General features: G+C 36.8%; 1 protein-coding gene across 3 annotated transcripts in view; it reads left to right on the top strand.

Annotated features, from left to right (window-relative positions):
* IQCM (IQ motif containing M) overlaps positions 1-25,499 on the top strand; it is a 453,243-nt gene that overhangs the window by 237,240 nt on the left and 190,504 nt on the right. For all 3 annotated transcript variants that reach the window (XM_027599769.1, XM_027599770.2, XM_027599768.2), the window contains exon 10: positions 17,653-17,851. In XM_027599769.1, the coding sequence (XP_027455570.1) occupies positions 17,653-17,851 (199 nt within the window). The remainder of the gene's footprint in view (positions 1-17,652; positions 17,852-25,499) is intronic.

The raw sequence follows: 25,499 nt of genomic DNA, 5'->3' as shown, positions 1-25,499 counted from the left end.
AGTACTCAGCCTAAGCATTTATGAAAATATGGGGAATAATATTTCTCCAACAATACTTCCACTTGTGGTTTTGCCTTTGAGAATAATAGAATCCCAGAGTTTAAGGAACCTTAAAGATTTTCTCCTGAAACCCTCCATCCAAAGTGTGCATCTTTATCATGTGGTACCTACATAGCCTTTACTTGAAAAATCCAGAGACTCATAATGCTTCTGTTCAAGTGGCATCCCATTTAATTCTAAGGACTGCTTAAGTTTTCAGACACTTCTCCATGTGAAGCTCATCACCTATGTCCCTTGAGCTGGTAACCCCTTGGTCTGGATTTTTGTCTTCTTGAAGCCACCACCCTACTTATCCGTCTTCTCTTTTTAGATTAAGCCCTTCAGTTTATATATTAAAAAATGGTTTTACAACATCTTCATTAGAATGGTAATTCAATTTAGTTTAAGCAAAATGATACTTGAATCTTTATGCTCATATAAGTGGAGATTCCAAGAGAGTAGAGTATGGGGGGCATATGTTCTTTGTATCTGTTTAACATCTCAGGCTCAGCTGGTTCAACAGACTCAAGTACAGTTGGCCCTTGAACAATGTGGGTTTGGACTGCAAGGGTCCACTTATATGAGGATCTTTAAAAGTATACTACTATAAATCTATTTTCTCTTCCTTCTGATTTTCTTAGTAACATTTTATTTTTTCCAGCTTACTTCATTATAAGAGTACAGTATGTGATACATATAACATACAAAATATGTGTTAATTGACTGTGGATATGATCAGTAAGGCTTCCAGTCAACAGTAAGCTATTACTAGTTAAGTTTTTTGGGGGAGTCAAAAGTTATACTCAATTTTTTATTGCACGGGGGGTCAGTGCCTCTAACCCCCATGTTGTTCAGAGGTCAAATGTAATGTCTTCAAGATGTACTCTCTTTTCATTTATTTGAAATCTCTGCTTGCTCCTGCTTGGCTTTATTTATTTATTTTTTTAAAAAGATTTTTATTTATTTATTGAGAGAGAGAGAATGGTAGAGAGAGAGCATGAGAGGGAAGAAGGTCAGGGGGAGAGGCAGACTCCCCACTGAGCAGGGAGCCCGAGATATATATATATATATATATATATATATATATATATATATATATAATACCTCTTACTATGGACTTTTTTTCCCATGTGTTAAGGAAAATGGCTGGCTTCCAGCTATTTGCAACTGACTTACTTCCTGCTCTTACCAAAAGGAAAGGTCTCTTATTATACGCCCCCCCACCCGTCCCTGCCCCCGCCCCCCAGATTATTCTGACTGACCTTCCAACATGGAGGACATGATCAGCCCTGGACAAATCATGTAGGAGTCACATGAGTGGAAGAAGTGCAGTTCTACAAAAGAGAAGGAAGTATAAAACAGAGGTATGGAACCACTCTCAAAAGTATCCCTTTTACAATATGTTGCTTAGGAAAAAATATAGTATTTCAGATGTAATTCTATCTATGCAATCTAGAGTGGGACCAAACTGTCAACACTGTGGATCAATGTATGAAGCCCATTATGTCACTTTTGGTGGACAGTTTCTTAAGGGCAGTACTTACATTGATTTAATTCTGAAGAAAAAAACCCAAAAACCAAACCCTAAACAAGCAGACCCTAACCCTAGATATTCGAATGTATCTCCATTTGGTTCTCCTTTTGTCCCTCCTTTCTTCTCTTTCTCTACCCCTCTTTTCTTCACTATATATTGCCAAGCACATAAAGAAAAGTTGTTGCTCTTCAGGAATTCAGAGTATAGAGGGGTGATAGACCCAGAGATAACTATAAAGTAATGAGGGAGGAAATGTACCTAACCATTTTCATAGGTCCAAGAAGAATTATTTGTACAATTATATATATTAACCAATTGCAGAGCTTTGTAAGTAAAGCTATTGCATTCCAACACTAGATTTAGCTCCTTGTCACATTTGCCTAAGATAATTAGCTCACATAATACCTTTTCAAGAATCCCACACCTGCCATGATACACACTTAAAATTTTATCTTCCACCCCTGCTAGCACTCCCTAACTGCCTTCCCTGCTTTATTTATTTTTTAAATCATAGCAAATATTACCTCCTAACATACTGGGTAGTTAAGTTGTTTACTGTGATTACTGTTTGTCCTTCCCATTAGAATATAAGCCCAATGTGGGCAGGGAATTTTCTGTTTTATTTACTAGTGTGTTCTCAGTGCTAGAAGAGCATCTTACACTGAATGAATGAATGAATGAATGAATGAATGAATGAATATTTGTTCAATGCATGAATTACATTTTTTTGGTCTTTTCTCTATCTTCTCATGAATTTTCTTCCCTTTCTAGCCATTTGTAGCTTCTATTTCAAGTTTTCTACTGCTTACTGGTATCTTTACTGGAATATCCGATAGCCATCCCTCAAAACTGAAATAATTATGTATTCCCCTCTCTAAATCTTCTCTCGTTTATTCCCTATCTCAGCTAGTAATGATACTGTCCATCCTATCATCCAAAACCTCCCAATCAGCTTATATTTCTCTACCTGGTTTACAAAGATTTTATGAGAACCTTGAAAATTGCGTTCCTGACATTTGGAAACATCACAAATCATTCCCTGGTAGAGTAATCCAGTAAAAAACAAAACAAGAATAATAATAAAATTAAAATTAAATAAAAGAAATAAATTCAAGTTGGCTTGACATTGTTTTTATGCACATTCTGGCTCTTGGTACCATTACTGCTTTAATTACATACCATTCAATTGATAACTGATAAAATCTGGTCCATAGTTACTTACTTGTCCATACTTTGTAATTTTTATACTCTTTCCTCTCTGAAAGTGAAGACATTTACTCATTCTCCAGAATTCTCATATCACATTCATTGTCCAGTTTCTCAAAGACAGAAGATCGACAGATGAATCTGGAAAATTATTTGCCTGAGCCCAGAAAATTTAACAAACTAAGAGCAGCTTCAGTTTTGTTTTCTGAGATGTTTTCTTGGTTTGAGCTTCAGTTCTCTCCTGTGAGTATTTGTTCTTTCCTTTTCAGTCTGATGGTCATTCTTCCTGAGCAGCATAGAATCAGCACAGCCCGAGATACTGCAGTTCTAGTAAGCACCAAGTGATGCCAATGCCACTGGTCCTCAGACCACACTTTGAGTAGCAAGCTAGGGGGCATATTTGACTATGTCCAATGTTCACCTTGACTCCCAGCTCTGTCAATGCCAAGGATGACATAGTTGCTTTTTGTTAGGGTTATCGAGTTAATAGAGAGAGCTATGGTGAATCACCTTGATGGTGCTTCAGTGCCATAACCTTGTGATGCAAAGAAATATGGGGAAAGAGATTGTATGTCCTGGGAATCGCTACTATCTCCAAACTCACACACCTTGAAGTCAAGTATTATCATATAGCTGCACGTTCACTATTCCAGGCCTGCCTTCCTCAGAATTGTTCTTTTGTAGTGTCAGAAGAGGATAAAAGTATCTAAGTCTAGGTCAAATAATTGCTTCAATTCTCAATTTCTTTTCCTTGATACCATTTTATGGTGCTTCGTTTGTCCTTTGTGCCGATTCTCCACCTGCTCTGGCTTTCCTGGCTATGACTGTTTCCCTGGCTTTTAGATCGTCTACTTGACTCTGAATCTTCGGGAGCTGGTGGCCCCTTGCTTATGACTATTGCCAAGAATTTTGAAACTTCCTCTTAGTAGTTAATTGTGGAGCTTTGGTGTCTTCCTTGTATTACTTATTCTCCTGGGTAAGGGTTCTACTCAAGAAAGCTGTACACTGAAGCAGGAGCAAGGCTGGTGGTGGACCATTGGCAGCCTAGATCTCTGAACGTGTCCAGAATCCAGCATCGGTTAGAGTCACCAAAGATCATTAGGCTAGCACCATCTGGTTTTTTTCAATCTCGCCCAACTGGATGGAAAAGCACCACATCAATAGGCAGACCAAAGAAGATGTGAAGCAATGAAGCTCTGATAGCTGGATTCTCTGGTAAAACAGAGTTGGAGCATGTTGGCTTAAGCTACAGGCTGAATTGGGCACTTATGCTTTTCTTCCCTGGAACAGAGATGGCTGAGACCCTAGAAAAGTCTTGAGTTTACTTGGCCCTTTCACATGCATGGGATATTCATAATTCCATCGGTATCTGCTGGAGGATGCAGCAATGAGCGAGGAAGAAACTGACTACATAGAATCAGTACCTGGGAAAAAGAATGGCTGGACTTGAAGAAAGGGCAAGGCCCTGTGAAGCTGTGATTCCTACATAGAATCAGAATGAAAATGTCGGAGGAGCAACAAGCAGAATCCTGGGAGGAGAAACACACATAAATCCTCATCTCTAAATCACAGTAATCCTGCCCACAAGTAAAATGAACATGAATGAATGTCTCTAACAGGGAAAATCAGACTTTCAGTTACTTTTCCATGAAAGAATTCACTGAGGGCGAGTAAGGGGCAGAAGCATGGGGAGAGAGGGCTATAAAGTCCCTCCTCTCTCTCTCCTCCAGCTTGCTCTGAAGACAGTGCACATTTCCTGCTTCTCTCAGAGAATTTGACCTACCACTGTCTGACCGTCACTCTGTGTGTGCCTGCATGAGGGTCTCTGAATTCCATGACAGTCCCTAAAACACACATGTGGTTGGGACTGAAATATTGAGAGTGATCTCAGAAAATGTTTCTAGAGTCCCCTGAATTCTCTTCCAGGGACAAGGGATCTGTGAACAGGCACCAGTCTTCAATGCCTGCCCTTTTTAGCAGAGGTGAGGGAGACAGATGGCAGCAGGTAGAGTCAGCTCTCCTCCATGACCCACTAAAGTTTGGGTCAGGAGCCGAGGGCTGCCCTGAGAGGAATAAGCAAATTACTGTATTGGGAGGAAGAGTGGACAATTCACGTTCCCTATTTCGTAGATAAGTTCATGAAAAATGGACAACGCTGGTCACTGTGCCACAGAAAAAAATCAGCTCCTCTTACACTTTTGGCACGAACATCCTAGTCATTTCAGGCATCCTTAGGGTAATTTTTTACAGTGCCCTACAGATAAAACATGTAGGCACAGTAAAAAGGCATTTTAAATGTTTGTATTACAGAGAATTCCCTGAAAATTCATCATAGATTACCTTGACCATAAAATCAGAATCAATTAAATTTGAAGAAAAATAGCATTTCCTGTCTACTTTTGTTTTTTTTTTACTATGTAAAATGACAACGTCATTTTAATTCACAATAAATAGTGCTCCTCCAAAATGTTTGTATGTGAGGGAGAGAATAATTGTGTTTTTTGAACTGAATTTGGAATTTAGATATTTCTAAATTGTTTTGAGGAAAAGCTGTTGATAAATTGAAACGAAGCAGCAGCAGCAGTAATAACAAAACCCATCTTTCCATGGATATGACCTAATAGGCTGGGAGATTTCCTTTAGGGGAAAATCAGGTGTGAGAGGGGGCAGGGAGAGGAAATCCTCCCAGCTCATTATATCACTTGCATTTCTGGATAGGTATTAGTTAGACAACTTCAGGTAGTAAATTGTTTAAAGCAAATACCCCTAGAGGCTTTCAATAGAATATTGACCTCCACCCTTTAATATGATCTAGTTAAAGAGATTGCTGTGGAACTGGGAGCAGCCAAAAATAGGAGGCCATTTGGGTTTTTTTTTGAGGGGGGTCAGGCAGGCTGACATCATGAGGAGTGATCAAGATTCAAAAGGAGTGTATAAGGAACAGAAGGAAAGGCATTTCATTCAGATATTGAAACTAAACATTTTGCCCGAATTAAAGTGGTATTATCTTCCACTTCAGGAGATTGCATCTTATTTTTAAAAGTTCTAGGACCCCTGCTCTGATTTCCAAAATGTACAGGTTTTGCTAGCATGAAGTACTAAACCCCTTGGGAAGATTTGGAAATGGAGTATTAAATAGCATTAAGACTATATTATTCACAGAAATGTAGTGCATCCCTGATCTTAAAAATCTTCCTTCCTTCCTTCCTTCCTTTCTTCCTTCCTTCCTTCCTTCCTTCCTTCCTTCCTTCCTTCCTTCCTTCCTTCCTTCCTTCCTTCCTTCCTTCCTTCCTTCCTTCCTTTCTTTCTTTCTTTCTTTCTTTCTTTCTTTCTTTCTTTCTTTCTTTCTTTCTTTCTTTCTTTCTTTCTTTCTTTTCTCTCTCTTTCTTTCTTTCTTTCTTTCTTTCTTTCTTTCTTTCTTTCTTTCTTTCTTTCTTTCTTTCTTTCTTTCTTTCTTTCTTTCTTTCTTTCCTTTAAAAAAAAAAAAACTCCATGCTGAACTTAATGCATTGTTTTCAAACTGAACAGACCTCATGTGGGGGATTAAAGTAGGCTGCAAACTTATTTCTCTCGTTACCCACATTGCTTTCAAATCTGGCATTCAAAGCACGAGGGCATCACATGTTTCTACTTCAAGGCTGCACATACAGGAAATGAAAGCCCCCAACACAGCTTGGTAGCAGAGGATCCAAATCAGGGTAAATTGTGAAAATTATAACCAAATTGCAAAGCATTTGGACAAAGAGGCATGCTAGTCTAATCAGGAAAACAGTGATATTTACTTTTCGATAATGCAGGTTGGAAGAGGAATTGGGGGAGGGAGGCGTCACAAATCTCTTTTAATATATTTCTGAACTTGGCAACCTTAACCGGTTTTGTCACATATTTGCAGCTTAAAAAGTATTTGGCTTTTACAACAGCCAAAATAAGTATCCTTTAATCACTTTCAACCTATGAACAGACGGGCAAGCAGTGCTTTTATAAATGGAGCATACAAAATACTTCAGTATCAGCCAAAACTAATTAGTAGCAATATCTGAACCAAACTCTAAAATTGATTTAGTGTTTAATATATATTACCCTATAAGCATTACCAGTTGAAAGGAAATTCCCTGTTCAAATGCTTGCCAAGCCCAGTGTCTAAATGTTCAGACATGATTAACTTACTAATTAACTTATTGTATCTTTTCTCACATGTAATCTTGCTTAATGATTTCTTCTCTCACTGAAAACTATTTGATTTCATACCTTGGTCATAGATTTGTCAAACTTCAAGTGAAAAAGTCAAATTCAGCTACACAGCCAGCCCTGGTCTTTCTCTCAAGCTTTCTTAGGGTGACTTTAGTAGGAGGTGGCAGCCTGAGGACCAAGCAGGTAGTCTCTTCAGTGCTGAAAACTGGCTTTATTATCTATCTAGCCTCTAATGACTCACATTTTTATCTTCATAAAGATTTTCTAGAAGAGTTTTATAGAGACTCTTTAGTGGTAAGAATCTGTAAAAATGAGAATTTTCTCCCTATCAGAATTGTGTTAAGACATTGTGAAAGAAGATGAATTTTAAAATTACACTTAGAGGGTAAACAAAGGACAGTTCCTACTGATTCTCTCATCAGAAGTTACTTGGCCTCCATATATTTGATGGCCACGATGCTCTTCCCCCATCTCAGTATATGTGATATGGTTGTATCTTTTCAATACTGCTGAAACACACAAAAGAAGAAAAACCTAAAGCCAGTCACCCAAATCATCCTAACCAACTGGGGATTGGGGATTTCCAAGGCCAACCCTTCTGAAGTCATGACGATTTTGTTCTCTTTTGATTTTATCACATACAAGGTAAGAAGGGCTTTGAATTCTGACTGCTAATTATAGCTTCATGATCTTCAGAAGTAAGCTAATTTCTTTTGCATCAATGTATAAAATCAAGCTACTAACATTTATCCAATAAAATTATTTTGATGGTTAAAGGAGAAAGTATATCTGAAGCAAATGTTTAATAAAAAATTGCAGCTACTATTGCTATTAATGGATTTAATTATTATATGTTTCTTTTATGTTGTACAGTGCACATCAGTCTATTTCAGAAAATCTGAACAAAATAGAAAACAAAAAACAAATACAGTTGACTGTTGGACAACATGGGGGTTAGGCATTTCAAACTCCCACACAATAAAAAATTTGCATATAAGTTTTGACTCCCCCAAAACTTAAGTACTAATAGCCCACTGTTGATCAGAAGCCTTACGGATAATAAAAAGTCAACTGACACATATTTTGTATATCTATTATATACCGTATTCTTACGATAAATTCACCTGGAGAAAAGAAAATGTTATTAAGCAAATCATAAGGAAAATACATTTACAGTACGGTACTGTATCATAAAAAAATCCACATGTAAGTGGACCTGCACAGTTCAAACTCATTTGTTTGGTGGTCAACTGTAATCGTTTTTCTTTAAACCTAAGGTTTTCTTTACAACGTTGCATTTAATCATGGATTTTCATTTTATTGGAGGAGATGAATCAGAATCTATAAGGACAGGCCCTAAGCAGGAGTTCCTTGAAAATATTTCTTAGATGCCACCGTTGATTCAGAACCACTGCATTAATACAGTCACTAATAATATTTTGGCATGTTTCTTTCTGGCCTTATTTATATATGTCACTTAAAAAATAATGTTGCAATCATATAATGCATATAATTTAATGTTTTCATTCTCTTAATACCATTTTTTGGAATTGTAAGCATTTTCTTAAGTTATTACATAATCTTCATAAACATCACTTTTATGACCTCATAATTTATCATTGGATATAACACAATTTACTTAGATATTTGTTTCTGGATTTCTCCCATCATAAATGAAATTATGATGGATATTTTCATACATACAGCTTTTCTAAATTTCTATTTCTTTTAGAGATTAGTCTAGAGAGAATTACAGGCATGCTTTGTTTTGCTGTGCTTCACTTTATTGCACTTTGCAAATAGTAGCTTTTTTTTTTTTCAAAATGAAGGTTTGTGGCAACCCTGTGTTGAGCAAGTCCAGTGGCAACATTTTTCCAAAAGCATTTGCCCACTTTGTGTGTCTGTGTCATATTTTGGTAATTTTTGCAATATTTTAAACTTTTTCATCATCATTATATTTGTTATGATTCTGTGATCAGTGATTTTTTTTACTACCGTAATTGTTTTGGGGCACCACAAACCACACCCATATGGATGACAAGCTTAATCCATAAATGTGTGTGTTCTGACTGCTCCACCAACTGGCTATTCCCCTATCTGTCTCCTCTCCTCAGGCCTCTCTATTTCCTGAGTCACAACAGTAGTGAAGTTGGGCCCATCAATAACCCTGCAATGGCCTCTAAGTGTTCAAGTGAAGGGAAGGGTCGCACATTCCTCACTTTAAGCTAAAGGCTAGAAATGATTAAGCTTAGTGAGGAATGCATGTCAAAAGCCCAGATAAGTTGAAAGGTAGGCCTCTTGTGCCAAACAGCCAAGTTGTGAGTGCAAAGGAAATGTTCTTGAAGGAAATTAGAAGTGCTACTCCAGTGAACACATGAATGATAAGGAAGCAAAACAGTCTTATTGCTGATATGGAGAGAGTTGGAGTGGTCTGGATAGAAGATCAAACCAATCACAACATTCCCTTAAGCCAAAGCCTAATCTAGCAAGGGCAAAGCCCTAAATCTCTTCAATTCTGTGAAGGCTAAGAGAGGAGAAGAAGCTACAGAAGAGAAGTTAGAAGCTAGCAGAGGTTGGTTCATGGAAAGAAGCCATCTCCGTAACAGAAAAGTGCAAGATAAAGTAGCACATGCTGATGGAGAAGCTGCAGTGGTTATCCAGAAAGTCCAGCTAAGAAAATTCTTGAAGGTGGCTACAATGAATAATAGATTTTCATTGTATATGAAACAGTCTTCTAAGGAAAAGGATGCCGTCTTGGACTTTCATAGCTAGAGAGAAGTCACTATCTGGCTTCAAAACTTCAAAGGACAGGCTGACTCTCTTGTTAGGGGTGAATGCAACTGATGAGTTTAAGTTGAAGACAGTGCTCATTTACCATTCCAAAAATCTTAGGATCCTTAGCAATTATGTTAAATCAACTCTGCCTGTGATCTATAAATGGAACAATAAATCTTGGATAACAGAACATCTGTTTATAGCAGGGTTTACTAAATAGTTTAAGCCCACTGTTGAAACTTATTGCTCAGAAATAAAGATTCTTTTCAAAATATTGACAATGCACTTGATCATCCAAGAGCTCTGATGGAGATGGACAATGAGATTAATGTTGTTTTCATGACTGCTAATACAACGTCTCTTCTACAGCCCATGGGTCAAGGAGTAATTTAGACTTTTAAGTGTTATTATTTAAGAATTGCATGTTGTAAGGCTGTAGCTGTCACAGATAGTGATTCCTCTGGTGGATCTGGGCAAAGTCAATTGAAAACATTCTGTAAGGATTCACCATTCTAGGTGCCATTAGCCACATTTGTGATTCATGGGAAGTCAAGATGTTGACATAAACAGGGGTTTAGAAGAAGTTGATTCCAACCCTCCTGCATGACTTTGGGGATTCAAGACTCCAGTGGGGGAAGTAACTGCAGGTGTGGTGGAAATAGAAAGAAAACTAAAATTAGAAGTAGAGCCTGAAGTTGTGACTGAACTGTTGCAATCTCATGGTAAAACTTGAACAGATGAGAAGTTGCTTCTTATGGGTGAGCAAAGAAAGTGTTTTCTTGAAATGGAATCTAATCCTGGTGGAGATATTATGAAGATATGGATGAAATGACAGCAAAGAATTTAGAATGTTACATAAACTTAGTTAACAAAGTAGCAACAGAGTTTGAAAAGATTGACTCCAATTTTGAATGAAGTTCTGCTGTGGGTAAAATGCTATCAAATGGCACCATGTGCTACAGAGAAATCATTCATGAAAGGAAGATTCAATCGATATGAAAAATTTTATCACTGTCTTGTTTTAAGAAATTGCCTCAGCCACTCCAACCTTCAGCAGCCACCACCCTGATCAGTCAGCAGCCATCAACATCGAGGTGAACCCCTCCACCAGCAAAGATTACAACTCACTGAAACCTCAGATGATGGTTAGCATTTTTTAAGCAATAAATTATTTTTAAATTAAGGTATGCACATTGGTTTTTTTTAGACATAATGCTATGGTACACTTAATAGACAACACTATAGTGTAAATATAACTTTTATGTGCACTGGGAAACCAACAAATTCATTTGACTCACTTCATTGGAGTATTCACTTTTTGGTATTCACTGTATTGTGGTGGTCTTGAGTTGAATCTGCTAATATCTCCAAAGTATGCCTGTACGTGTGTTTGTTTATCACAGGATAAAAGAAGCTTTTCTTTTCCTGACTGTAAGGTAATATGTGTACAGTTGCTCATGATTGAGGGGAAGATGAGTTGTCAGTTTGCTTCTCAGCCTGGTTTTGTAGTCAGATTGCACTTCTAATTAAGGTTTTGACAAAGTAAGTTTGTTCAGCACTTTTTATTCAGTATTGTTAACTTGCTGTTTAAATTGGGCCGCTTCAATAACAAAGATGGAATCAGAAATGTTGATTAAAGCATAAAAATGTCTATACTGTATGGTTAGCAAAACTAGAATCATACGATACTAAGGCATTAGTGACTTCTGTCAAGAAGATTGACAGATTCCCTAGTGTCATCATCTTTTAAAGAGATTTTATGTGGCATAAATATTTTCTTGTCTTTATCATTCCTATATTGAAGCTGATATTCAGGAATCATTCCATTTTCCTCTTCTAGGTTTTACCTACATTATATACAAGGTATAAGCTTTCTTTTTCTCTTGTTAATATCTTAAGTTTTCCTAATATTCCTTGTTTGTCCAGAAGTTTATCTTATTGGATGGGAATTTCTTAGGCAGTGGCAGAGGGACCAGGTTGGTTATTATTTAGGACTTAGTGGCAATAATTTTCACCTAATAAGTGAGTCCAGCTCCTAATTAGGAACCACCACATCTAGGTAAATGACTTGCCTTTAAATGTGATATTTAGTATGGAAAGTGAGATACAAACTAGATTTTTCAATTACATCATGGTAGAAAAAAAGTATTGATTCTTACTAAAACTTTATAAATAAATACTTCTATAATAAAGACATTTTGTATATATTGAATTATTGTGCTATATTATTTTGTAGATAAAATAAATTAATATGTGTTCTTAATTTCTATAGTATTATTTCTAGTGAGTTCTTTTTTTTAAGTTTATTTATTTATTTCAGTGAAAGACAGAGAAAGAGAGTGCAGGGGGGAGGGGCAGAGGAAGAGGGAGAGAGAACCTCAAGCAGACCCTGTGCTGAGCACTGGGGCGGGGTGGGGGTGGGCAGGTGGCTTAGGTCTGACCCTGAGATCAGACCTGAGCTAAAACCAAGAGTCAGACGCTTAACTGATTGTGCTATCCAGGTGCCCCTATTTCTGGTGATTTCTTAACTTATGATCTACATTAAAATTTTCATTAGGATTTTTTTACCTGAAGTTCTTAGGGGTTATTTGGAACCATTCACGTGCCATTTTAAGGATGTTTCCATTCTCATTTGTACAAGTAAAGCCAAATAAATTGAATTTTATAAGTGGATCCTCATAAAGAAAAAAAGCATTTTTTCATATTTTTAAATCAAAAATTAATATTTATAATAATTTAATTCATTTATTCAGTCCAAGATAATTAAGTCTTATTCTGCTGATCTGGGATTAGGCAGGCTACCCCATAAAGTTGTCTGTTTGTGGATGAAAAGAGCCACACAGTAGGTTCATGTTTATGATATCAGTTTAAATTGAGAAGCCTGTGGTCATGTCTTTTCCTTCTACTAGAAATTGTTGGGAAAATGCATTTTTTATAGCCTATCATTCTTTTGATATTTCTTTCAGAAGACATAATTTATGAGCTATAACTTGTATTTGGGGCTTTGGACAAGTATGAAAGAAAGGAAGAAGCCACCTGTTGAAGATATGACTAAAAGGGGTGTATTTAGTATATATTTGATTTAACAACCAACAATATCAGAGTGGAGAGGAATGGAATCTTTTATTGAGGACATAAACGTTCATTCCATAAGGATTTAGTCATTGATCACCTTGAAATAAGAATGTATTATTCACAGTGAGGGCACTGATAAACTTCAAGTTTTTAAAAAATTTATCCCATAAAATATTCATCAGGAGTACTACTAATCGATGGAAATAAATCTTTTTATTTTTATTTATTTATTTATTTTAAAGATTTTATTTATTTATTTGACAGAGAGAGACAGTGAGAGAGGGAACACAAGCAGGGGAAATGGGAGAGGGAGAAGCAGGCTTCCCACGGAGCAGGGAGCCCGATGCGGGACTCGATCCCAGGACCCTGGGATCATGACCCCAGCCGAAGGCAGACGCCTAACGAATGATCCACCCAGGCGCCCTGAAATAAATCTTTTTAAAAATCAATTTGAGGGGCCCCTGGATGGCTCAGTCGATTAAGCGGCTGCCATCAGCTCAGGTCATGGGATCGAGTCCCGGATCGGGCTCCTTGCTCAGCGGGGATCCTGCTTCTCCTTTTGCTTGCCGCTCCCCCTGCTTATGCTAGCTCTCTCCTCCCCCTTCTCTGTGTCAAATAAATAAATAAAATCTTTTAGAAAAATAAAAATCAATTTGCCAGTTATTGTATTAGCTTTTGGGTAAAAACATAAATATGTGTATCAGTTATCTGTTGCTATAATAACATCACAAGACTTAATGGCTTAAAACAACAACTCTTGTTTCTCATGAGGCAATTCTGATGATCTAGTCTAGACTCAGCTGATGCCACCCAGGTTCACTTGAGTGGGTACTACTTGTCTGTTCTCTGTGTGGTCTCTCATCCTTAAGAGGCTTGCTGGCTTGTTCTTCTGCAGATGTAAGATTCAGAGAATGGAACTGTTCAAGGCCTCTCAAACACATGTTGAAAACTAGAACATAACTTCCATTGGGTTCTTTTGGCCAAAGCAATTCACAAGGCCAACACACATTAATAGGTGGGTAAGTAGATTCTATCTCAGAGAAGGAAGTCAAAGAGAAGGCTTACATATCTGGGTAGGTCACTCAGCAGCAAGATGGGAAGTCTCTGGATCAGAGAGTTCTGATCTGTAGTGGGTTGGGGGTCTTTTACAGCCCTAAGGTTTATCTTATGTATGGCTAGCAGATGTTGGTTGCAGTTTTGTGTGATATGCAAAGCAGACAGTCTCTAAATGACTGAAACTATACTTTTTTTGGGAGATATTTAAAACAATTGGATGTCTAAGAATTTTGAGTTTGGAGCCAGCAGGCTTTCAAGTGTTAGCCTAATGTAAGAAGTAAACAACATAGGGGCCAATATGCAAGAATCATCTTTGGTGGGGTGCCCGGGTGGCTCAGATGGTTAAGCGTCTGCCTTCAGCTCAGGTCATGATCGTGGGGTCCTGGGATCGAGCCCCACATCGGGCTCCCTGCTTGGCGGGGAGCCTGCCTCTCCCTCTCCCTCTACTGTTCCCCCTGCTTGTGCTCTCTCACTCTCTCTGTCAAAAAAAGATTCATCTTTGGTTCATTTCTATAACTATGTTAAACATACTTTACCATTTTTAGCATCCCTCCTTTTATATAGTGAAGAAGAAAATCTTTGGTGTGGTCTTGAAGCCATCTGGTACACCCAAAAGATAGGTTAAAATGTATCATAATAGTTTGTTTTTAAGTTTGGGGTTTGAACTTGGAGAAAATGATATTGGAAAGAATTGTTAAAGGAACCAAAAGTCATAGGTGCCTTTAGAGTACAAAAAAATGTAACACAGCCACAGTAACATTAGATATTAGGAATACCAGATTTTGCAAGAAGTAGATTAGAAAGAAAACAAAAAGATAATTATGATAAATGGAATATTTTTGTGACATAAGTAACTTTTGTTGTCCAGGAAAGCTATATTGAAGGCATGAAATGATTTTTCCTTTGTTAAATTAAGAGCAGACTGTAGACTCAAAACTCGGTCTGTCAATGTAACAGAAAGTAAATCAAATTCTAATCTTACTCTTTCTGTATACCACTTAAATAACATTTTGTAGTCAAGGATTCATGAGCATTTCTCTATTTTATGATCAAGCTCATCAAAATTGACTTAACTTGGTCAAAATTTGATGTATTTTATAGCTTCTTTTCAAATCCATTATTTGTAAATATAATTCACTTTACATCAAGCCTTCTATAAATTATTCTTCAACCTCAAATTTCCCTTTCCATTATTTTTAGCATTCCAGTTATTTAGAGATGTACTAATGATCAGAGTCCATATGTCTAAGGCCTAAGATAAAACATTTTTCTTTTTTAATTTTTAAAAAATTTTTATTTATTTATTTATTTGACAGAGAGAGAGAGAGATAGCAAGAGCAGGAACATAAGCAGGGGGAGTGGGAGAGGGAGAGGGAGAAGCAGGCTTCTGGGGAGCAGGGAGCCTGACATAGGACTCGATCCCAGGAAGCTGGGATCATGACCTGAGCCAAAGGAGGACGCTTAACAACTGAGCCACCCAGGCACCCCAAAACTTTTTTCTTTTTAAGTTGATAAAAAAACAGACAATACACATCCATCCTTTTATAAACATGTTTGCATTTCTTCATAATTCTTTTACTTAATATAGTTCTAATCACTCATATTAACTATAGCTTTTAACCAAAATAATTTCAGTTCTCTCTCTCTCACACACACACATACACACACACTTTTCACTTTTCACACACTTTAACTAAGAACTCTGGGACATTCGAGGCAACTTAAGAGACCGGCAGAGCTCTTGTGCTTCAACAATCTACGACACACATCACTTTACAATCACACGTAGCTCTTTAAGATTTATTTCCCTCTTCTTGTTAGAGCATGGAACTTAGGGTATAAACTTCGCTCACTTGGGTATTTCTGTAACACTTCTCTTATTTCTTCTGAGAAAAAGCCGGGAACTCAGAATTCATTAGATTTCACTATACATCTTGAAAATCTGGACAGTCAGAAGTAATGATTAACATTTATCTTCAGTACCAGTTTATTTCAGACATCGAGGCCCATTCATAGAAATTGTTGTAGTAACCAAACAAAAATCCTCTTAGAAGGCAGAGCTCTCTTCTAAGCTATTCAAAATCAATTTTAATTTAAACAAACAAATTGAAAAATTTGCTTCATTTTCTTTGCCTTTTCTGGTAGCTTTGTCTAAATGGGATATTTCTCCAGAACACAAAATGATATATAGTTTTGACTCAATCTAAAAAAGTTTTCTCGAGAGAATGAAAGAACCAGCCATAGATACAAAAGAGCTACAGTTATGAGAACATTGTACAAGGCTAACCTTTCCTTTGCAAGGAGAGTAAGGACTTTTTTTTTTTTTCATTTATACACACAAGCACAAAGAGAATGAACAGCCTTAATTCTACAACTTTAACTATAGTTTAAAAATGAATATGGAACACAGTTTTCTGTGCCTGAGCAAATTTCACTCCTCAGTTGTGGTTACTTGGGAGTAGGAATGTCAGGGAATCAAAAAAGATCCCTAAGGAATACTTGTTATGAAAGTCTCTTGATATGGAGCTGATTTTCATTCTAGTGGGAACAAAATTGTCTCAAATATTTTTAGCTATACTGGTGTTCAAACAACATGTAATACAAGGCATATCATAAACTTCAAGGCTCATAGTAAAGACAAATGAAAAAGACTGAGCTGGGATTCCCTGTCATCTATCATCTACCACCGAACAGAGGCTAGATGGCTGGGTGAAATAATCCAAATCAGACTCCCAACATTTCAGTCACCAAGGAAAGAAAAATAATGTCTGTTGTACAAAGTAGAACAGGACTCCTCAAGAACCAGCCTACTGCAGACATCAAAATAAACTCAGAGGGAAAAATAATGCAGAAACAGAGTCATGATACTCACTCTGAGAATCAAGAAAGTTGGGCTTAGGTTCCAGAGATCTATATGCAGTCACTTTTTAGGGCAAGACTCAGTTCTGGTATGTGAATTGATCTGGGCATCTCCTTGGAATTTCAGCTGTGAAACCTGTAGAAACAAAAGCAATTACCAAGAAAAAAAGGATTTTTGTATGCTAAAAGTTGCAAGGAAACTTGCCTTTGAACTTTGGATGACTTAGAAAAAACTGACTACCATATAAAAAATACAACATATATAAATGAAAAAAGTAGATTACAAGATTACCAAGATTACAGTCTGTCTGTCTATAGTAGAAAGTCTGTAGTATTCCCACATATTTATCATCACTGCAAGGGCCTTCCACATCAGTATGTCAGGGCTTGTCATGGTTTCCATTATGGTCGCTTGCTCCTGTGATCCTGTAGTCCATGACCTTAACAACACACTACTATGCCTTTTGATTGAAAGCCTTTGGAAAATAAAATCACTTTTCAGATGATTGGTAAGCAGAATATCAGTGCCAAATAATTTTGTAGTCTTTAGTTTAAATAGCTTCTGGGATAAGAACGTTATTTTGACTAACTTGCTCTGTCATATGAAAATATTTTGTTCCTTAAATATTATATATTGCTCTTTTGAATAGTTATGGATAAGCTTTGACAAATTTGCTTTCTCTTGGATTTCCTTTCTTCACAAGGTTCATTTTATATATGTTATATAGATTCTGGCATGTTCAAACTTCTTTGGAGAATCCTATTGACATGTTCAGGTGATGTATATGAAATCTATGTACAAATTATAATATATTTCCTATTTTAACACATTTATGATTGAAATGAATTTAAGACTTTTCAGAAGTGATTATTTTTGTTATTAACTATAATAAGAAAGTTTTATATTTTATTTTTAGGCTAAAGTCTATTCTAAGTAAAAGTGGTAAACTTGACAATAAAGTTAAAAGAATTGGACCACACATAGAAATCTTCCAAGTGTTCCGGGAAAGGACCAAATTTGTAAATACCAAAAAAGTAGTTAGAATGATCATCATCATACAGGCCTATGTCAGAGGATGGCTTGAACGCAAAAGATTGCAGAGAATAATGATCAAGGTAAAGCATGTGTTAAATATAATGTGTATAAATTTTCCTTTGTAGATTTTAAATTAATCGAGTTTTGAATAGTCACTGGGTCAATGTATCTATGATTTTTCTAAATAAAATTCTGACTGCATTCTTTTCATTGAGAAAATGTTATGAATTATCTACTCTGCTGACAGTTTCAGATTTGGTCAAACTGGAGAATCTGAACAAAAGGGCTGGTTTATCTTTATTAACCCAATAGTTCTGGGACCACTTTTATTCTAAGGCCAGGATCACCTGTCCTTGCACTAATTTTGTTTCACCTTTTTTGCTGCTTATTGTCCATATAAAGCAACTTTCTTCCACTTCCCACACCCCTGGATACTCTTGTACAGCATAAACATTCAACTCAAAAAGAACTATAGACACACACACACACACACACACACACACACACACACACACACACACACACACACCTGAGCAACTTGCATAAGCAACAGTCTTGAGTTTCAAAATAAATATCTAGGATCTATTTTGTCTGGCAACCATTAATTTATTCTTTGTATCTGTGAGTATGTTTATGCTTTGTTTTGTTGGTTCATTGTTTTGTTGTAGATTCCACGTGTAAGTGAAATCATACAATATTTGTCTTTCTCTGCCTGACTTACTTCACTTAGCACAATACCCTCTAGATCCATCCATGTTAAAAATGGCAAGATCTCATTTCTTTTTATGGCTGAATAATATTCCATTGTATGTATGTATGTATGTATGTATGTATGTATGTATCAACATCTATCTATCATCTATCATCACCTATTTATCATCTGTCTATCATCTGTCGATCTATCATCACATCTTTATCCCCTCATCTGTTGATGGACATTTAGGTGGCTTCCCTATCTTGGCTATTGTAAATAATGCTGCATTGAACATAAAGGTGCATATATCTTTTAAGAATTAGTGTTTTAATTTTCTTTGAAAAATACCAAGAGTAGAATTGATGAATTGTATGGTAGTTCTGTTTTTAATTTTTTGAGGAACATCCACACTATTTTCCGTAGCAGTTGTACCAATTTACATTCCTACCGATAATGCACAAGGGTTCCCCTTTCTCCACATCCTCACCAATACTTGTTATTCCTTATCTTTTTGATAGTGGCCATTCTGACAGGTGTGAGGTGATATCTTATTGTGGTTTTGATTTGCATTTCCCTGATGGTTAGTAATATTGAGCATCTTTTCATGTGTCTGTTGGCCATCTGTATGTCTTCTTTGGAGAAACATTTATTCAGGTATACTATGCCCATATTTTAATTGGATTTTTTTGATATTGAGTTGTATGAGTTCTTTACATATTTTGAATGTTAACTCCTTACCTGATATGTCATTTGCAAATAATTTCTGCCATTCATTAGGATTTTTTTTTTTCATTTTGTTGATGGTTTCCTTTTGCTGTGCAACAGCTTTTTAGTTGGAGGTAGTCTCATCTGTTTATTTTTGCTCTTGTTGGCCTTGCCTGAGGAGAAATATCTAAAAAAGTACTGCTAAGACCAATGTTCAAGAGCTACCTGAGTTTTCTCCTAGAAGCTTTATATTTTCAGTTCTCATTTAAGCCATTAATACATTTTGAGTTTATTTTTGTTTTTGGTGTAATAAAGTGAACCAGTTTCATTCTTGTAGCTGTCCAGTTTTAACAACATCATTTATTGAAGAAACTGTCTTTTCATCATTGTATATTCTTACCTCTGTTATCACAGATTACTTGACTTTATAAGTGTGGGGTTTTTTCTGGGCTGTCTATTCTCTTCCATTGATTTATGTGTTTTCAACGCTATAGCTTTGTAGCATAGTTTGAAATCCTGGAGCATGAAACTTCCAGCTTTGTTCTTTTTCAAGATTGTTTTGGTTATTTGGAGTTGTTTTGGTTCCATACAAATTTTAGGATTATTCTAGTTCTGTGAAAAATGCTACTGGTATTTTGATAGGGATTGCAATGGATTTGTACATTACTATGGGTAGTATGGACATCTTAATAATATTAATTCTTCCAATCCATGAACATAGTATGTTTTTTTCATTTATTCCTGTCATCTTCAGTTTCTTTCATCAGTGTCTTATAGTTTTCAAAGTACAGTTCTTTCATCTCTTTGGTTAAATTTATTTCTAAGTATTTTATTCTTTTGGATGCACTAGTAAATAAGATTGTTTTCTTAATTTCTCTTTCTGATAGCTTGTTATTACCATAAAGAAACATAATATATTTCTATATGTTGATTTTGTAGCCTATAACTTTACTGAATTCATTCATTAAACCTAGTAGTATTTTGGTGGAGTCTATGGGTTTTTTTTTATATACAGTATATCATCTGCAAATAGTGATGACTTTACTTCTTCTTTTCCAATTTGGAAGCCTTTTATTTCCTTTTCTTTTTTTCTTAATTGCTGTGTCTAGGACTTCCCATGTAATGTTGAATAAAAGTGGTGAGAGTGGGCATCTTTGTTTTGTTCCTGATCTTAGAGGAAAAGCTTTTAGCTTTTCATTGTTGAGTATGATGTTAGCTCTAAGTTTGTTATATATGACCTTTTTATTAGTTGAGGTGTGGTCCCTCTATACCCATTTTATTGAGAGTTTTTATCAAAAATGAATGTTGAATTCCATCAAATGCTTCTTCTACATCTACTGAAATGATCATATGATTTTTATCCTTCATTTTGTTAATGTGGTGCATCAGGTTGATTGATTTATGGGTGTTGAAACATTCTTGCATCCCCTGGAATAAATTTCACTTGAGCATGGTATGTGATCATCTTAATGTATTGTTGAATTCAGTTTGCTAATATTTAGTTGTGGATTTTGGTGTCTATGTTCATCAGGGACACTGGCCAGTGATTTTCTTTTCTTTTCTTTCTTTTTTTAAATTTAATTTTATTATGTTATGTTAATCACCATACATTACATCATTAGTTTTTGATGTAGTGTTCCATGATTCATTGTTTGTGTATAACACCCAGTGCTCCATTCAATACGTGCCCTCTTTAATACCCATCACCAGGCTAACCCATCCCCCCAACCCCCTCCCCTCTAGAACCCTGTTTGTTTTATTGATATTTATCATCTATTTTTCTACCAACTGGATTCTTTAATATCAGACAACTATATAACAAAACCAGTAAGTAAGTGGGCATACCATATAAATGGTTGATGGATATCTAAAAACTAATTTAAAAAAACTATGTGAAAACAAGCATGAATTTAGAGTCAGAATTCTGAATCTTGGAAAATATTTGTTGAAAAGGTTAAAAATAACATATAAAGTTTCTAACATGGTGCTTAGCACAATGTGAACAAATAAATGATAAACATTTTAATATACTAATGATAATAAAAAATTGCCATATTCGATTTTCTTTTCTTTCTTTTTTTTTGTGATGTTCTTCTCTGGCTTTGGTATCAGGGTAGTCCTGGCCTCATAAAATGAGTTTGGAAGTGTTCATTCTTTCAATTTTTTGGAAGAGTTTGAGAAGTATAGGTATTAAATCTGCAATAATAGTAGGGGACTTTAACACCACACTTATGTCAATGGATAAATTATCCATATGGAAACTAATAGTGAAACCTCAGCCTTAAATGACAGATTAGATGGTTTGAATAGCTTTATGCAGAACATCCCATCCAAAAGCAGCAAAACATACATTTTTCTTAAGTGCACATACAACATTCTACAGGATAGAGCACATGTTAGGCCACAAAACAAGTCACATTACATTTAAGAAGATTGAAATCATATCAAGCATGACCATTGAATGGTATGACACTAGAAATCAATTACAAGAAGAAAAGTAGAAAAATCACAAATATGTGGAGATTAAACAACAGGCTACTAAACAACCATTGGGCCAACAAAAGAAAGGAGAAATTTTAAAAATACCAAGAGACTAATGGAAATGAAAATGTGATATATCAAAATCTATGGTATGCAGCAAAAGTAATTCTAAGGAGTAATTCATAGTAGTACAGGCCTACCTCAAAAAAAAAAAAAAAAAACCCAAACAAGAAAAATCTCAAACTGTTTAATTTTGCACTTAAAGGAACTAAAAGAAGAAATGAAACCCAAAGTTAGAAGAAGGAAGGAAATAATAAAGATCAGAGCAGAAATAAGTGAAATAGATACTAAAAAGATGGCTGAAGCTCTAGGACAAGTAAGTGTACCTTCTTTACAGGAAGACTGGGGGTGTGTTTCAGTCTGCTGATTGTGGTAGTCTGGAGGTGCCAAGAGCTGTCTTTTTAATTGCAGTACTGTGCAGCCCAGGAACATGAACCCCCTTGGCCACTAGAGCCAGGCAACCAAGGGGCATCCCCTTGGTTGCCTGGCTCTAGTGGCCAAGGCTCTGACTTTAGTAAAGCAGGTGAAGAGTATAGGGAGCAGGGCACACTCATTGGTTTCAGCAGAGCTGTGGGAAAATGCTTTGGTTGCATGTGCCTGTGGGCTTTAGAGGGGCAGTAGGAGAGTGCTTTGTTTGTGTGTACCTGCTAGGTTTAGCAAGAGACTGGGAGAATGTCATGGTCACTGGCACTTGCTGGCCCCAGCCAGGGAGTGGAGCAATAAGTACTGCAAACCCCCATGCTCACAAGCTTTAGCAAGGGACTGGGAGAATGTTGTGACTGCTCACACTCATGGGCCCCACCCAGTGCCACCACCGTCCACCCCCACCAGCCTTAGCAAGGCAGCAGGATGGCACTAAATCTGACATACCTGCCTGTGTTAGGTTGGGGGAGAGTGCAAAATGGCATCTGCCAGTGTGTCCATCTCTGAAGAGAGTCCCAGCCATCCCCTGCCCCTTGCCTTAAGATTAGCAAGTGAATTCCCTTCACATATAGTCTAGGTGCTTTCCAAACTGTGACTTTTGTACTGGGTCCTGGGATGAGTGAGACTAGGTAAGCCTTTTAAGAGGAGAATCTCAGTTCCCTACAACCCTTTGTGTCTCTTGATGGGTTGGTTTTCCTACCCATCTTGAGATGGTCCTTTTATCCTTTGTTGTAGAGGAACACTTCTGCTAATTTTCTTTTCTTTTTCAGAGGGAATTGTCCACATGTAGCTGTGGTTTGGTGTGTTTGTAGGATAGGTGAGATCAGGATCTTCCTATGCCATCATCTTGGGCCACCCCCTGTACTACCTATATTGATGAACTATTCCATCACCCATAGTCCAAGCTATACCTGGAGTTTTAGACTCTCAACTTCCTCATTTCCATGTTCAATTGATTATCACCATAACATTTCTTGTGTTGCTCTTCCTCTCTTTGTTTCTTGCCAGAGCTTCTATTTATCAACCCTTACATGGAGAACTACAGTGGTCTCCTAATTATTCTCCTTGCCACCTACCGTCTAATGTGTCATATGCAATTAAGGAAATTTCACTCTGATTGCCTTATTCCATTTCTTATAATCTTTTAATGGCCCTATATTGTTTGTAGGAGAAAGTATAAATTCTCTAACAGAGTACACGTGACTTCCCTGGTCTGGCACTTGCCCACTGTCCATCTTCATCCCATGATACTTCCTCACTAATGCCCTGTGCTCTAGCAAAGCCCAAATTCTTTAATTCCCTGATTGTTTCCTATTATATCTTATGTGTTAATGCTGTTCTCTTAAGAATACTTAGAGAATACTCTCCCTCCCTAATCTTTGGATAAATTCCAACTCATCTTTCAAGATCTTTCTTAAATATACGTGCTAAGACATTGTCCCTGGTCCATCAAACAGAAATGATCTCTCTATTCTTTTGGTTATTATTGTGCTCAGGTTATCTATACCTTTTAATTACATGTCTCTCATAAGCAACACAAATAAGTGACCTATTTGGGAGTATATATCTTCAAATTTATACCACCACATCGCTTCTTTTAAAAAAATTTTTTTTTATTATTTTATGTTAATCACCATACATTATATCATTAGTTTTTGTTGTAGTGTTCCATGATTCATTGTTTCAGTATAACACCCAGTGCTCCATGCAGAACGTGCCCTCTTTAATACCCATCACCAGGCTAACCCATCCCCCCACTCAGTTTGTTTCTCAGAGTCCATAGTCTCTCATGGTTCATCTCCCCCTCCAATTTCCCCCCTTCATTTTTCCCTTCCTGCTATCATCTTCTTCTTCTTCTTTTTTTTTTTAACATACAATGTATTATTTATTTCAGGGGTACAGGTCTATGATTCAAAGTCTTACACAATTCACAGTGCCCACCATAGCACATACCCTCCCCAATGTCTATCACCCAGCCACTCCATCCCTCCCATCCCCACCACTCTAGCAACCCTCAGTTTGTTTCCTGAGATTAAGAATTCATCATATCAGTGAGGTCATATGATACATGTCTTTCTCCGATTGACTTATTTCGCTCAGCATAATACCCTCCAGTTCCATCCACGTCGTTACAAATGGCAAGATTTCATTCATTTTGATGGCTGTATTATATTCCATTGTGTGTGTGTGTGTGTGTGTATATATATATATATATATCACATTTTCTTTATCCATTCATCTGTTGATGGACATCTTCGCTCTTTCCATAGTTTGGCTATTGTGGACATTGCTGCTATAAACATCAGGGTGCACATACCCCTTCAGATCCCTACGTTTGTATCTTTGGGGTAAATACCCAGTAGTGCAATTGCTGGATCGTATTGTAGCTCTATTTTCAACTTTTTGAGGAACCTCCATACTGTTTTCCAGAGTGGCTGCACCAGCTTGCATTCCCACCAACAGTGTAGGAGGGCTCCCCTTTCTCCACATCCCCGCCAACATCTGTCATTTCCTGACTTGTTAATTTTAGCCATTCTGACTGGTGTGAGGTGGTATCTCATTGAGGTTTTCATTTTTATTTCCCTGATGCCGAGCGATGTTGAACACTTTCCCATGTGTCTGTTGGCCGTTTGGATGTCTTCTTTGGAAAAATGTCTGTTCGTGTCTTCTGCCCATTTCTTGATTGGATCATTTGTTCTTTGGGTGTTGAGTTTAAGAAGTTCTTTATAGATTTTAGATACTAGCCCTTTATCTGATATATCATCTGCAAATATCTTCTCCCATTGTGTCGGTTCTCTTTTGGTTTTGTTGACTGTTTCTTTTGCTGTGCAAAAGCTTTTTATCTTGATGAAGTCCCAATAGTTCATTTTTGCCCTAGCTTCCCTTGCCTTTGGCGATGTTTCTAGGAAGAAGTTGCTGTGGCCGAGGTTGAAGAGGTTGCTGCCTGTGTTCTCCTTTAGGATGTTGATGGACTCCTGTCTCACATTTAGGTCTTTCAACCATTTGGAGTCTGTTTTTGTGTGTGGTGTAAGGAAATGGTTCAGTTTCATTCTTCTGCATGTGGCTGTCCAATTTTCCCAACACCATTTGTTGAAGAGACTGTCTTTTTTCCATTGGACATTCTTTCCTGCTTTGTCAAAGATGAGTTGACCATAGAGTTGAGGGTCCATTTCTGGGCTCTCTATTCTGTTCCATTGATCTATGTGTCTGTTTTTGTGCCAGTACCATACTGTCTTGATGATGACAGCTTTGGAATAGAGCTGGAAGTCTGGAATTGTGATGCCGCCAGCTTTGCTTTTCTTTTTCAATATTCCTCTGGCTATTTGGGGTCTTTTCTGGTTCCATACAAATTTTAGGATTATTTG

Source organism: Zalophus californianus, chromosome 2, assembly GCF_009762305.2.
Source record: "Zalophus californianus isolate mZalCal1 chromosome 2, mZalCal1.pri.v2, whole genome shotgun sequence".
Classification (NCBI taxonomy): Eukaryota; Metazoa; Chordata; class Mammalia; order Carnivora; family Otariidae; genus Zalophus; species Zalophus californianus.
Note: the sequence above shows the minus strand (reverse complement) of the source record. Positions and strands in the feature narration are given on the sequence as shown.